The sequence below is a fragment of the Cyrtonyx montezumae genome, unplaced genomic scaffold (assembly GCF_038088225.1).
Source record: "Cyrtonyx montezumae isolate F1298 unplaced genomic scaffold, pur_monq_1.0 scaffold_13, whole genome shotgun sequence".
NCBI classification, from domain to species: Eukaryota; Metazoa; Chordata; class Aves; order Galliformes; family Odontophoridae; genus Cyrtonyx; species Cyrtonyx montezumae.
The window spans coordinates 4,724,431-4,738,108 of NW_027071859.1; the positions used below are offsets into that span (position 1 = coordinate 4,724,431).

At 40.7% G+C, this 13,678-nt stretch overlaps 1 protein-coding gene across 3 annotated transcripts in view; it reads left to right on the top strand.

Moving 5' to 3' along the window:
* INTS9 (integrator complex subunit 9) overlaps window positions 1–13,678 on the top strand; it is a 66,496-nt gene that overhangs the window by 33,380 nt on the left and 19,438 nt on the right. For all 3 annotated transcript variants that reach the window (XM_065730468.1, XM_065730470.1, XM_065730469.1), the window contains exons 10-12: window positions 1,596–1,776; window positions 2,554–2,614; window positions 10,810–10,981. In XM_065730468.1, coding sequence (XP_065586540.1) covers window positions 1,596–1,776; window positions 2,554–2,614; window positions 10,810–10,981 — 414 coding nt within the window. The remainder of the gene's footprint in view (window positions 1–1,595; window positions 1,777–2,553; window positions 2,615–10,809; window positions 10,982–13,678) is intronic.

Genomic DNA, 13,678 nt, shown 5'->3' on the forward strand with positions numbered 1-13,678 from the left:
ACCTTTCCTTAGCATTTCCTACTGATCACTTTTGCACCCTGCACACTGCATCTCCTCTCTGCCCATGCTGCATTCTTGCTACTGTGGATATTGGTACTTATCTTCCCTCTTTATGGAATTTTTGGGTGTGTAATGAAGCAATGTAAATTCTGCTTCTGGAGCCAGAGGCTTAACTTTCAGACCCCAGATGGCTTTGAAAATATCGTTCTTAATCTCCTCATTCCTCTCTTCACATCCTGTTTATAGATGGGATCGTTTAAACTTGCCCATGTAAGAGGGATAATGTAACACACTGCTGGGATGTTTTGTAACTTCCCTGGTTCTAGGGAAATGTAAAGCATTGCTTTTCATATTCACAGTTATTTTGGTGGTAGAGTTTGTGTATAGCTTGGAGAAGACCTGAACAACAAACACACTATGCTGCAGATAATGTTTAATAATACAGCTCTGATACAGGAGATGTCTTTGGCCTCTGTTGTTGAGAGCAGTGTGTAATAGGCATTGGCTCCTAAAAGAAGTTAAGCACCTAAAATGCTTGTAAAAAATCTCACTACGGAGTCTGTGCGTTTCCCTAGACTCCATAAAACCTTTAGACATTCAGCCATAAAATCTTATTTGAACATGTAGGTGGTGCAAAAAGACCCTTAATGTGCTAGATCCATGCCCCATCAAAGCCTGTCAATAACTGAAATCAAGGAAGTGATTACGGTGAGATTTAATATGTGCATTTTCAGGCTCTTTCACAGCTTTTTGTGTAATGCCTTGACGCATAATGTTCCTGCTGCTGCAATGCAATTAGCAGCAGTAGATGGTTATACCCCATGACCACAGATGAAATCTTAGTGAGGCAGCTATTGCTGGACAAAGTATTTCCTCTTTCCCATAAGGTGCAGCACTTTTGTTATTCATTTTGCTAAAACCCAAAATATTTGCTCTATGCTTGCATTTATACCCAGATAAATCTCGATTACAGAGATTTTCATTTCCTCATCTTTTTTTTTCTTGTCTGATGCTGTCTACAGTTTATTGGGGTTTCAAATTGTTCTTGTTATGTTGAAAAATACTGAGAACTTCCTAAAAGGTGAAGCACTCCCCTCACCTACTTCTCACCCTGAGGGCTGTTTGAAATACCTGTACCTTCAGCCATTCAGTGAAAACTGAGCATGGAGCAGTTTACCATACATAGTGCTTTCAGCTGAGGCCTGTGAGCTGTTGTCATTTACATCTGGTGCACAGGTAATGAATAGAACATTAAACATAGTTTATTTTGGTGGTGGGGTGTTTTGTGTCACGCTGGGCATTTAACTTCTTGTGCCAGTGCAAGACTGCCCTCTCGTGTCAGGAGTTTTACTTCTGCTCTGTTTGTTATGTGCCCCCCAGATAATGGAGTATTATAATTGTTCACTCTGCTAAACCTGGAGAAGGCAGTAAATAAATATTTGTTCCCCCAGTTTGTATGCATAACGTGTTCTGCTAATTTGTACAGTAGTATGTTTGGGTTTTTTTTCCTAGTCTTATGCTAAAGGTATTTTTACATACCTTTTACTTGAAGTTTAAATTTGAACCTTGTTAGTCCTTTTTTCTCTCTCCCTTAGCTATGACAGTCCGGAATGGAGGAAACGTGTTGGTTCCTTGTTACCCCTCTGGAGTAATATATGATCTGCTGGAGTGCCTGTATCAGTATATTGACTCTGCTGGACTCTCCAACGTTCCTTTCTATTTCATCTCACCGGTTGCCAACAGCTCACTCGAGTTCTCCCAGATCTTTGCTGAGTGGTAGGTGCTAAAGGGCTGCTTGATCAGGCTCAGTTCACACATTCAGCTATGGGGAATAGATACATGTAGGTTATGTCTACAGGTTCTAATTTATACTTCATTAGAATTGTGAATGTTTACAAGGCTGTATGTGCTCATGTAGGTAGATTTTCTATAAGTAGGAAAGCCTTGTTTCCTGTTGAACATGTAAACTCACAATAGTATGTGCTTTTTAGTACTTGCACTAGTGATTAAATGAAATGCACAACTTGAGTGACTTCTAAACATGCTTGCTTGCGAGTTTCATCCAGTACTCCCAAGATGATACCATGGTCTCTCTATATAAGGGAAATAGATTTTTCCAACTTAATCTTGCTGAGCTAACTTAATTTTTCTTAGCAAAAAATACCAACACTATCCTGGACTGCATTGCCAGCAGGTCAGGAGAGGTGGTACTTCTCTGCTCAGCTCCCGTTAGAATCCTTATGGGATGATGCATTTAGTTCTGAGTTCTTCACTAGAAAAAAGATATGGTTGTACTGGAGTGAGTCCAGTCACATAATACTTGAAGCTGCCTTACACCTTCTCCAAGGTATCTGGCTGTGGCTGAGTCATGTCCAGTAGGTGCTGGTCCTGTAAACAGAAAGACAGGAAGTAGCAAAGCAAATTAGTGACTTTGCTCCTGATGGCACAGACAGGAGATGGCTTTATTCAGGAAAAGTTAAACAGTAGGTGGCAGCAGATACTGCAGGATGTTGGCAGCTCTCTAACCCTGCTTGTTTTCCTTTTCTCGTAAAGGTTGTGTCATAACAAACAAACAAAGGTGTATCTTCCAGAACCTCCTTTTCCTCATGCTGAGGTAAGTAAACCATAATCTTGCTGTTTGCTAGGAGCTGAGAGTGAGTATGTTTCAGGGATGGAGTTTCCTGTGGCTGTTGTTCTGAGGAGCACTATTTCCGAGCTTTGTGTCATTATTCCTTTTTTATCCTCTTCTTTCTGAGATTAATTTAGGAGAATGGGGGTGGAATGAATGATGGTGTTTCCTCAACTCAAAAATTATCATGATATTTATTTCAGCATATGATTTAATTATGCTTGCCTGTACTTCTTCTCCCGCAGAAGGCGATCTGGTGTACACATGGATTGATGTTTGCTCTTATCAGACTGCAACCACAAACATTCCCTTTGTCCAAGCAGTTTATTTCTAAGTCTGTAAAAACTAAGAGCTTGTTATCAGAGGCAGCTTAGTCATCCCAACTCCTACCCCTTTAGCTGCAACAGGCACCATGATGTCTGCTTCAGGAGAAAGAATATCTTGAAATAAGGAGTTGATATGAGAAAGTTGAAGCTCTCAGCACTGGGCAGTGCTGTCAGTGGCAATTTTTAAGTGAAATGTCTTGAGCTAATGTCTTAGTGAAGAAAAGAGAGGTAAGGTTCCTGTCTTGAAAGAGAATATTCCCTGCAGTACACTCTGGGAGCATCATTTATGCATCAAAATACATAGTTTGAGGGCCATCCAGACATTTAATTAAACACAGTATAACTTATGCTTTCAGTTATCTCACCTATCAAGAAATATTTCCTCCGCTGGGAACAAATAGATTTGTGACTGAAGTAAATGAGAGGCAACTGGGAGAGGAAAAGATGGTACTGAGAAGGGATTTTAGCTAAATCCTGCCTGCTCCTGTGAGACAGTGAACCACTAGGGGTGTGTGATCTCAGAAGACTCTTTTAGTTTGTGAGATCAAAACTTTTTTGATGGGATGTGGAGAGTAGTCTTTGCAGGTGTAAGATATGAAATGCTTTTTGCCCTGTGAGGCAACTTGTGCAGGGGCCTGTTCTGGAAATTGCCATTACCTATTGAATATATCATCTGCAGGTGCTTCAGAAGCACTGTTAGTAATAGGATCTGACCAGAAGGCCTTGCTTTTTCCACATGCTTGAATATATTTCAAGTGTGATGCACAACGAATGATGAATATTCTGTTACCAAGAATAATGCAGATTGTCGGGCACCCCTTTCTTGTAATCAAAAATCTCATTCACACCGGTAAATCAGTCCCAAAGCTAGATCTCTGAGTAGGAGTTTCTGTAGCCGTGCTGCTGGCTATGTTTGTAATTTCCCCTGCATTTCTGTTGTCCAGGGTATTCTTGCTGATCCAGAGTCTTTGGTTCACTGACTCCTACATTTTTCTTAAGACCCTGCTTCAAAATTTTAATTCGCAGCATGCACTGGAACAGACAGATTTATGTGAAAACCCTTCCAAAAATGAGAAGCCTTAAACCATCTTAAATGATGAGTCTTTGTGTTTATAGAGTGATAACTACGTCCTCTAATTTTTAGGACATTTTATGTGCTCCCAAGGCTTTTTGATAATGAGATTTTGCAAAATTATTGTTTAGCTGTTGAATGCTCAGTGCTACGTGTATATCAAGGTAATTATCTAGGAAAGGACTCACAGCAGTGGATAATGTATCAGTTTCTTCTTGACAAAATGAAGTGCACAGAGGGAATTATGTGACTATCACAGGTACAGGCTTTGCATGACAAGGCCAAATCATGCTATGACCCACAAAGCTAGGGGCATTTTACCATGTGATGCACAAACAACTTTATCTAGACCCGTGGGTATAATTGCTAGGAAGCCAGCCTAAGGCTTCCTAAATTTTTGCCTAAATGACACAATAGTGTGCATCTACACCCTTGTGGCTCCCAAATGATTAAATGGCAATTAAATGCCTTTAAATTATTAAACTATTAAATACCCTCTGGCATTTCAGTGCTGAGTTGCTGTCTGAAGTTGTACTGCACATTTCACAGCAAGTCATCTAAAACAACTGAGATTATCATTTGGGGTGGTTGCTTACAGCTGTAGTTAAACAGTTGAAAGTGGAGTAACCTGCACTGACCTTTCCCTGCCCTGTGATAGACTAAGTGACCTAATAGCTCTCTTCATTTTTAGTTCTCAATACATACTGCCTGTTTTGCAAAACCGGTTTGTGTGTTGGCAGGCAGTGGCCCAAAGCACACAGCAACACTTTGAAAAGCTTGCCTGGGAGCAAAACCAAAGGAAGCTAATAACCAGGCAAAGAATAACCAAGCCTGCTGTTTCATTTAGTGCTTTATTTAAGGTCATAAGCCACTGAAGTTTAGTCACACTTGAAAGCACCAGATCAGATTTCTGTTCTGTGAGATACACGGGTTGGTTTTAAGCAGTCAGAATATACAGAGATTTCTGTAGATGATTGATACCCAACACAGCCCCACTCATCAATGCAGCACCAAGATGGCCATGTCAACTAGCAGTGCTCACCTGAGGCTTTTGATTCCTTGTTGCTGCCCTGCAGGGGACAGCTACCATCAATCTTTCCCCTCCTGTGAGTCTCAAGTGCTTTTGTTGCACTACAGTTTCAGTGAGACCCACGGCTGGTAGTGGTTTAATGCTGTCATGCTGCTTCCAAAGGGAGGAGCTGGGTTTCTTCTGTGAAATACAAAGGTAGAGAAAACAGTGTAAATGACGTGGGTAAGGCTATGCAAGATCTTGCAGCTAACGCTGTATGTGTAACTTATATAATGTGAAACTTCTGTATAACCTCTTCTCAGCACAGACTTGAACAAATTTTTCCCATGCTATGCCCGTGCACATTAGACTCAGCTGCTGTACTGTTGCTGGTAATTACTTGGTAATTTTACCAAGCAGAGTGGTTTCCATATATAACACCTGGCCTCAATAACGTGGCCATGGCCATATCATCAGTCTAGGAGGAAGCAAGAACTTGAACTCATGGCTTCGTGTTACTAGGCTGGAGCCTGAACCAGCAGTCAGCCGTTTTTTGTCATAGGTAAATGCTGTTTCAAAATCTGTGACTCCACGACCTCGCAGTGATCAGCTTTGGTTTCTAACACTCGAGGAAATTTTTAATGAGTAGCAGAAACAGGCAGTGAGTGATCATGCCTATTGGATAGGTTGTTAGTGGAGAATTGCCTTACATTTTTCAAATTAATGATGAGCGTGTGCTGTGTAAACTCTGCGGAAATTATCCATCGTGAAAAGATGTGCTTAGCTGCTCACTTGTTGGAAGAAAATAAGGAATTACTCAAACATGCCTTTCAGTTACTAGCAAGCATTAATAACGTGTCTGGCATGATGCATCAGAGAAGGACAGGCCAGGAAATAAGCTTCTAATTATCCACGGAACAGGTCCAGCCCAGCATGCTGTCTGGTCCTGAAATTTGATGTTCTTGTTAAATGTACAAACAAAATTTAAAAGCAAACAAGGAAAAAAAATCCTCCCGAGCTGCTGATAGTCTTTTGCAGCAATGAGTTCCAGTGGTGCCTCATGCATAGCATGAAAGAGCATCTTATTCTTCTCTCTATACTAAGCCTTGTAAAGCTTTTCATTCCCTTTGCATGGAAGATTTCCAGGTTTGTGATTTATGTTACCTGCTCTGAACTCATTCCTTGTTCTGCTGCAGTGAACAAAACCAGACACACAGTTTGACTCTGTAGAGAACCCAAAACATTTCTATTCCCTCCAGGTTACTTACTTTTTAATGGAGTAGTAGATGTTCAACATATCTCCTCCCACACAATCACAGTGCAGAATTTATGATTCTTTGGGGTGGCAATTTGTTTCCTAGCATCCAGTCTGAGTGAACAGGGAATATGCTTTCCCTCTGTAGTGAGCAAGGAATGTGGGCTAAAGTGCTTCAGAGATGTAGGTGGAATTTGAACATCAATTCTTATTAAAGTTAATGTGAATGGGGTGTCCAAATTCTCACACAAGCTTTTGAAGTCTCAGCTGCAGCCGTTCAGCTGGTGCACTGCTAAAAGGACTGCTTTATAAATGCATTTCTCTGTGATCACTGGGGTGGGAGTTGCTCTGACGCTGTTGGAGGGGATTTAGGATCTGGAGTCAGACTACACTCCAAACTGTGATTTCTCAGAAGAAAAACCGGAGAAATGTAGTGAAGAAACAGTGAAGGGATGGATCTCTATGGATGGCTCACCTCTGTGCTTACACAATAGTGGCAATTCATTTTTTTTTTTGCCAGTAATTGATTGTGATGGGGAAGAGGAGCTCAAAACTTAAGGTTCCACAGTGCCTAATGGGAGTGCAGTGGAACGTAAATCAGTAACCTATTTTGTTTAGAAATGTTATGATGATATTCTGGTATTCCAAAACCTACTCATGGTGATTCACCACATCCCAGGGGTTGATGGCAATATCCCATCCTAGCACAGCCACAGCTAAGGAATTAGGATCATGGAATCATTATGGTTGGGAAAGACTACTAAGATTGTCTGGGCAAAACATCAACCTTTCACCACCACACCCACTAAATTGGCCATGTCCCTGACCATTTCAACAGGAACCACAGATCCATAGGTTTTGCATTCTGCACCATCCCTTTGGTGCAAGCAGAGGCTATGTAAGTGAATAGCAGAATTGTTCTTGCAAGGCACAATGAGAAGCTTTCACTCCTTTTCCTTTCTGCTCAGTGTTTACAGAGCTGATTCCAGGCTATGAGATAAGTGATTCCAGACTTTACAGTACTTCTCTAAATGGCTGCAACAGAAATATTTGCAAGAAATATTTGAATTATATCGATCAGTTTGCTGGTGGAGGAAGAGTTCGAGTTTGCTGTCCTCTCACTAAGTGTCTGTTTGCAACATCAAGGAGAAATAGCTAGGAAAAGTCTGTTTTTCTGACTGAAAATAGCCAGGAAGTGAGTCATATTGATTCTGTGGTCTATTCTATTGGTCTGAAATACTGGCATTTATCTTCTTTGTCTTTGCTTCCCTTTTCCATGTACCACATTCAAAGCAATAAATACCTGAAACAAAGTGATCATACATACTATATTTTGTTTAGAATTGTACCAAATTAGGCCACTTAGGCACTGGTCTTATGAAGGGAGTGAGGGAGGAAAAGTCATCCACACATCTCTCATTCATTGATAAGAACCACATCTGTTCAAAATCCTGGATACGGAACATGCTCACAAAAACACGTGGAGTAAATTGCAGTGTATTTTGGCTGACTTCAGTAAAGGTACATGAAGGCTGTAGAGATTTATCCTGTTCATAGCAGCAGTTGCTGACCCTGTAAATCAAGTGTACTGCTTTAAAGGGAATAATAACCATTTGGGATTTAAAAAAAATACAGCAATCCTTTGTCTCAGTTCAGAGGATGGTAAAGCACTATCTCTTAAGTTTTCAGTCAATAAATGTTCTTTATGTAGAAAAATGTTCTGAATGCTGTTTATAGAAGTCAGTCCTGTTTTGAAAATATGGACTGACTAAATCCCAGATATTGGCCCTGGCCCAGGCTTGGTATATTTTGGAGTTCTGAACGAGGCACAGTAGTGATGGTTGTGCTTATTCAACCCCTCTTATCTATAGGTGTAAAAGACCCATGCAGGTCGTTACAGATTTAGTCCTCTTAATGATTTGTGAAATTTTGTTGGACTTGTTTTGCATGTTCAGCTCCATCTATTTTTGATAGGGTAATTAGAAAAGATTTTGCTCTAGATACTAAAATCTACCAGCTGCTTCATCACTGGAGTGAGTAAATGCCTCTAAACTTGCTTATGTAGCCTTTCACCCCTGCTATATCCAACCGTGAGAGGTGGAGGTTGTGAGCTGCGGTATGGAGCTTCTGTGGATTTATCACAGGAGATCTACTATTAAAAAGAGAAGTTAAAACATCACCACACCTCAGGAGATGGTGCTGAGGATTCAAAGTACCCATTTTTCCTCTAGAATTAGCACCCCAGTCAGAAGCAGGGCACCACATCATGCTCAATGTTCTGTTGCGTTTCAGAAGCATTACGTAAGTTTTGACCTGGCACGTCACATATCCCCTTTGGTCTCTGGAGTAGAAATTGTCCCCTTCTCCACCCAACTGAAAATGCTTTGGCAGCTTTGGCTTGGCACTTTTGATTTCCCTTTTTGGAAAAGGAAAAAATTAATGGGTCCATTTCCTCCCTGTTCTTCGAATTGCCAGTGTTGTATGGGATCGCGTTTGTTTTGCTCGCTGTCTGTTAACCTGCAGTTTTTGTTACTGGAGCTAAGTTTGGCTTCTAAATATTGCACTCCAGATGTGTTATTCGGAAATCTTTACCAGCCTTAATTGCAAGAATGTTTGCAAGATTGAGTGCTTATTAACTGCCAGAGTAGTTACTGGATGTATTTTCAATTTTGCCTTTTGAAGACTAAATAGAAGTCTGATGTTTCTAGTAAGCTGCAGAGTATAGTAGCCCAGCTTCCTCCTTTGTGACCCAAGGGTCCACATGGCAGGGACAGGCTGTGTCCACCTACAGTTTCCAACTTGTGTCAAACGCCAGAGGAATGATACTAGTCCCATCCAATTCCAGGCATCCTGGTACTGTGCAGCAGTTTTAAGCAGAACACACGGGAAGCAAAATCACAGCAAAATTTTTGTTGTTAGTGATTTAAAATAGATCAAGCTCAAAAGAGAAGGATACAAATATTAGCACCTATGTGCAACCAGCTTTCAATTACTGAGAGGTCATTAGGGTAAGTTTGTATGTTACCTGTTCTAGCACCAAAGCATACCTTTAAGTAGTGACAGCTAGAAGTTGAGTGTAATAGGGTTGATACTCTGTTCAGTGATGCTAAATTCAATTAAGAACTTAATTGTGTTAAGTTCTAAAGTGCTTTGTTGTGCATTTTTTGTCGAGATGTGTAAAGATGTACCAGAATTTGCAGTTTTCTTACCCATGTATGCATCTAGGTGCACCATTTGAGTTAGATCTACCATGGCAAAGTGTAACGGGTAGAAGAGAATCTGAAAAGATAAGACACAGTTTTGAGAGACCAGAGAAGTTGCTTGTTGTAATATTCATTTCTAGTTCCTCTTTTGAAAATCAAATATGTTACAGTTAACAATTAACACTCAAGAAACATCTTGAGTGACAGTTTCAGCTTAGAAAGGGATGATGCATCACGTTATGACACATGCTGAAGAGCATGCTGTTTGCTAATTAGTGATACTGTGGGGGGTTTCAGCGCACAACTGTTGCTGAACCTTGCATATGTGAATTCTGCAGTTCAGGCGTGGCAGGAAGCAGCAGTGTATGGGGAGATCATCGAGGGAGAGTCCCTCCTATAGAAGCTGGCTGGCCAAGAAAGTCTTGCTCCTGGTGTTTTCTTAGTTGTTCTGCATCTGATTTCATTGCTTTAGATCACATACTTTTAAGAAAAATACATTTAAGATTATTTTCATGGTGGGGCTGGGAACATATATTTGACAAGAAAATTCTTGAATAATATTTTGTGGAAGTGCACAACACACTAGTCAACTGTATTGCTTTTACATTAGAACTGCCTGTTTTCTGATTTGTAAAGTAGATACTAAGCAAAATTCTCCTTCAAGGAGTGCCTAGGTAACTATACTTCCTTATCTTAGTAGAGAAATTTGTTCTGCATGCATAGGTCATGCATGTACGTTACACTGCTTGCCACTTCTAGTAACAAGTACTTCTTACTGTTCATCAATATTACTCATTTCAGTGATTGGTAGGGAGGAGAAGTCAGAGTCTGCTCTTGTGCTTTTCCAGAGAATTTGGCTTTGTTTGAACCCATTACACTGGTGAAACTCAACTGAGGGCAACATTGCCTGGTATTGCTGGGATGCAAGAAAACCAGGTCAGTTTCCAGAGCTCTTGGTAGACATAGCAAGTAGGAAAAAGTAGCTTATTTTGAATTTGGCAGCTGAGCACTCTGTTCACTCCAGGAAACTCTAAGCAGGGTTTGCAGTTTCCTCTCAGTTTCTTTGCTGGTACCAAAGAAATGAGTGCAAGGACTTGGAGGCACCTGGCCCCATGCTCCTACTTCCTTTTCATAACATTTAGGACAGTAATGACTAAATCTGCTGGAAAATATAAGGAATATGCAGGAAGGGACTCTGTGATGAGATATGAATAACTTGTATAATATTTATAATCTCATGAAAGTAAACTCTTGGAATTACAGAGCACAGAGGCATGAAAAGTTTGTAATGTCTGAATTTTTGTTTTTATTTCAGCTAATTCAGACAAACAAATTGAAACATTACCCCAGCATCCATGGAGACTTCAGCAATGACTTCAAGCAGCCATGTGTCATTTTTACTGGGCATCCCTCTCTAAGATTTGGGGATGTGGTTCATTTCATGGAGTTATGGGGAAAATCTAGCTTGAACACTGTTATATTCACAGGTAAGTAAAATGTGGTTATCATTACCAAATTAGCAATAAGTTGTGCATTATGGTGAAGTGTGGCTACATCCTGGGAGCTTTACTCATTTGTACTGGAGCAGAAGTTTCTGACTCCAGTAGGAGCTCTTTTAAATCAAGACTCCTGGATTGAGTGTAGTAACAAGTGTAATTATTGTGCCATTTAATTCATTTTAGCCCTGCAGAGCCAACCTTTGCCATGCAGAGTCAATCCTTGCCATTTCTAAGCAAAATCTTTGTTGTGCACAGCAGTAAAATGCCTACAGGAAATTAATTTTTCGATTAGAAGCAGCTGCCTGCAAGTTAAGCTCAGACAAGACCTAGTTGGTGCTGGTCAGAAAGGAGAAATGCTTCTCCATATTCCATTGGAACCACCAACCTTTCCTCATACTTTCTCCTGCCCTTTCATCGCAACCTCAGACTGCTGCTCAACTCCTTAGTAAGCTTGTACAACCAGACAGTCTGTTCTAAAGGTATTTCTGTACTGTATGCTGGTTGCTAAGTGTTCACCCCATGCAGACCTGGCAGCAGTGGTCTGTGCCATCGCTGTCTTTTGGCTGAGCTTTACCAGACTCCTTTTAGCTAATGGACACATCTATATCAGAAGCTGAAGCTCCAACTAAGAAGCTGAGGAGCTATTTCTCAGTGACTCAGGCTGCCAGGGGCGTGACAGCTCCATTTTTTAAGTTCTTCCACTTGTCCCAGTATGTTTCTAATTTTTATGGATTTAATGAATCTGCCCACCTCAGAGTGAGCGGTGTTCTCTGATCCTAAGGGCAGCTGCATCCCAGGACTGTGCCAGTTATGAACAGCAAGACTAAGTGTTTAAGAGAGAACGTAAAGCTTCTGAGAGATCTAGCAAATGGGGTGCCTTCTAGAGTTTGATCTTTAGAAATGCTTCAGTACCTTCCTTCAAACTGACATTCAGTCGGAGTGTGTCATCCAGTCTGAACCCTACAGTGGGCATTGTTCAGACATGATCATTAAACCCATTGCTACAGGTTTTATGTGAAAAGAGCTCTGTTATAAATAGGAGAGGTGTTAAATATAATTCTCAGTCAGATAAAAATGATGTAGATTTTGGACTAGGACAAAAATAATTAGAAATGGGGAGGAGAATGCTGAGTAATTGATCGAACCTACTCCCACAGCAAGCACGTGATGGAGTCCTGCTGTTAAGCTTATTTTCCCCCACTTCATAGTGAATAGAATTGCTGGGAAGCTTATAACCTCCTAAAGCAAACCAATTTGGGAAAGGGTTCTTTCTTTCCTCCTTTTTCTCTGAACTGCTGATTTTAGGCTAGTGATAGGCAAGTCCTTTCGACTTGTGTTAGGAAAACATATCACTGTGTCGTGATTCTCTTTAACTGGTTTGGAAATAAAAGGTTATTGGTCGATTTAAATAGTGTGTAATTAGTACATACTCCCCTCCTGCAAGGGGAGGGAAGATACAAGAGGGTCCCTGCTGAGCAGATAAGAAACAGCAGACTCAAGACTGTGTTTATGCTGGGGAATGGTGCACAGTACCACAGCAGTAATTCATAGATGTTATGGTACCCACCATTCCTGCCCTTTGGGGTAATGTCAAGAAGTAGGCCCTAATTAGCTTAAATAGTAAAAACAACTCTTGGAAGTAATCATTCTTAATCCATTTGGGACTAAAGTTAAAACCAGAGCATGTGCACCCTCTGTTGTGTATTTCGTGAACTTTCAGGAAATCAGTGGCATTAATTGTGTTGTGCAAGTGCTGTCTGCCACCGGTGAGGATGTCAGAAACTGGTCTTTAAGGTCAAAACATCTTATTCTGTGCCTTCTTGTAGGAAGAGATAATTGATCTTTCCATATCAAGCTAATCCTTCAATGAAATGAGGAAATAGAATAGGCTTCTATTAGAACTTGGCCCTGGCAAGTTGCTAAGGTGTCCAAATGGAGGGCATAACGACTCATGGATACATTAGGTCATGGTCTTTGTGATTCATTCCCAGTCTATACTTCAAGTAAATGTCCAGTTGAGATTTATTTTGGTTGTAGTGACCTTGGAGTGCCCAGTGATTCCAGGCACCTCTTGTGCTTTGGTACTTAAATTTGTGTGTGTCTTTTTGTCTGCAGTGTCTATCTCTGTCCGTAGCGAATATACTCAGCAGGATGTTCCTACTTCCTTATGGCTGCCTCAGCTGGAACAAAGACTTACTTATCTACAGAAGTTCCTAGCAGATTAAATTCTCCTGGTCTTAGTAACTCCAGTGGAAATCTAAAGCACTTCATTGAGATGCAGGATTTTTATTATTAAATTATCTAGCTTCTCCTGTTTTGAGATAAAATTGCCTTTAGTTATGAAATAAATGTGGTTCATTGAAGGAATATGTGACAGCAGATCATGTTCTAACTTTTCCTGTTAAAGGCTCACTGTTTCTAGTAATTAGGACCCTTAAACTAAATCCAGCCAGCCTTAGTAATGATGATAGTGCTTTGGGAGCTAAGTAGTCTCCACCTTTCTAATGTATAATGTGAAAAACAGCTATAAAGGAATACAGACTAGCACAGCAGCTGCAGCCAAGACAGGACACCAGCTGTGACTGAGGTATAGAGCTGCTCTGCTTGTGTCATCTGCAAATGTTACCACTGAAGCAGCATTTTATAGATTATTGATTAAACATATTGAACTCCACTGAGCCACAG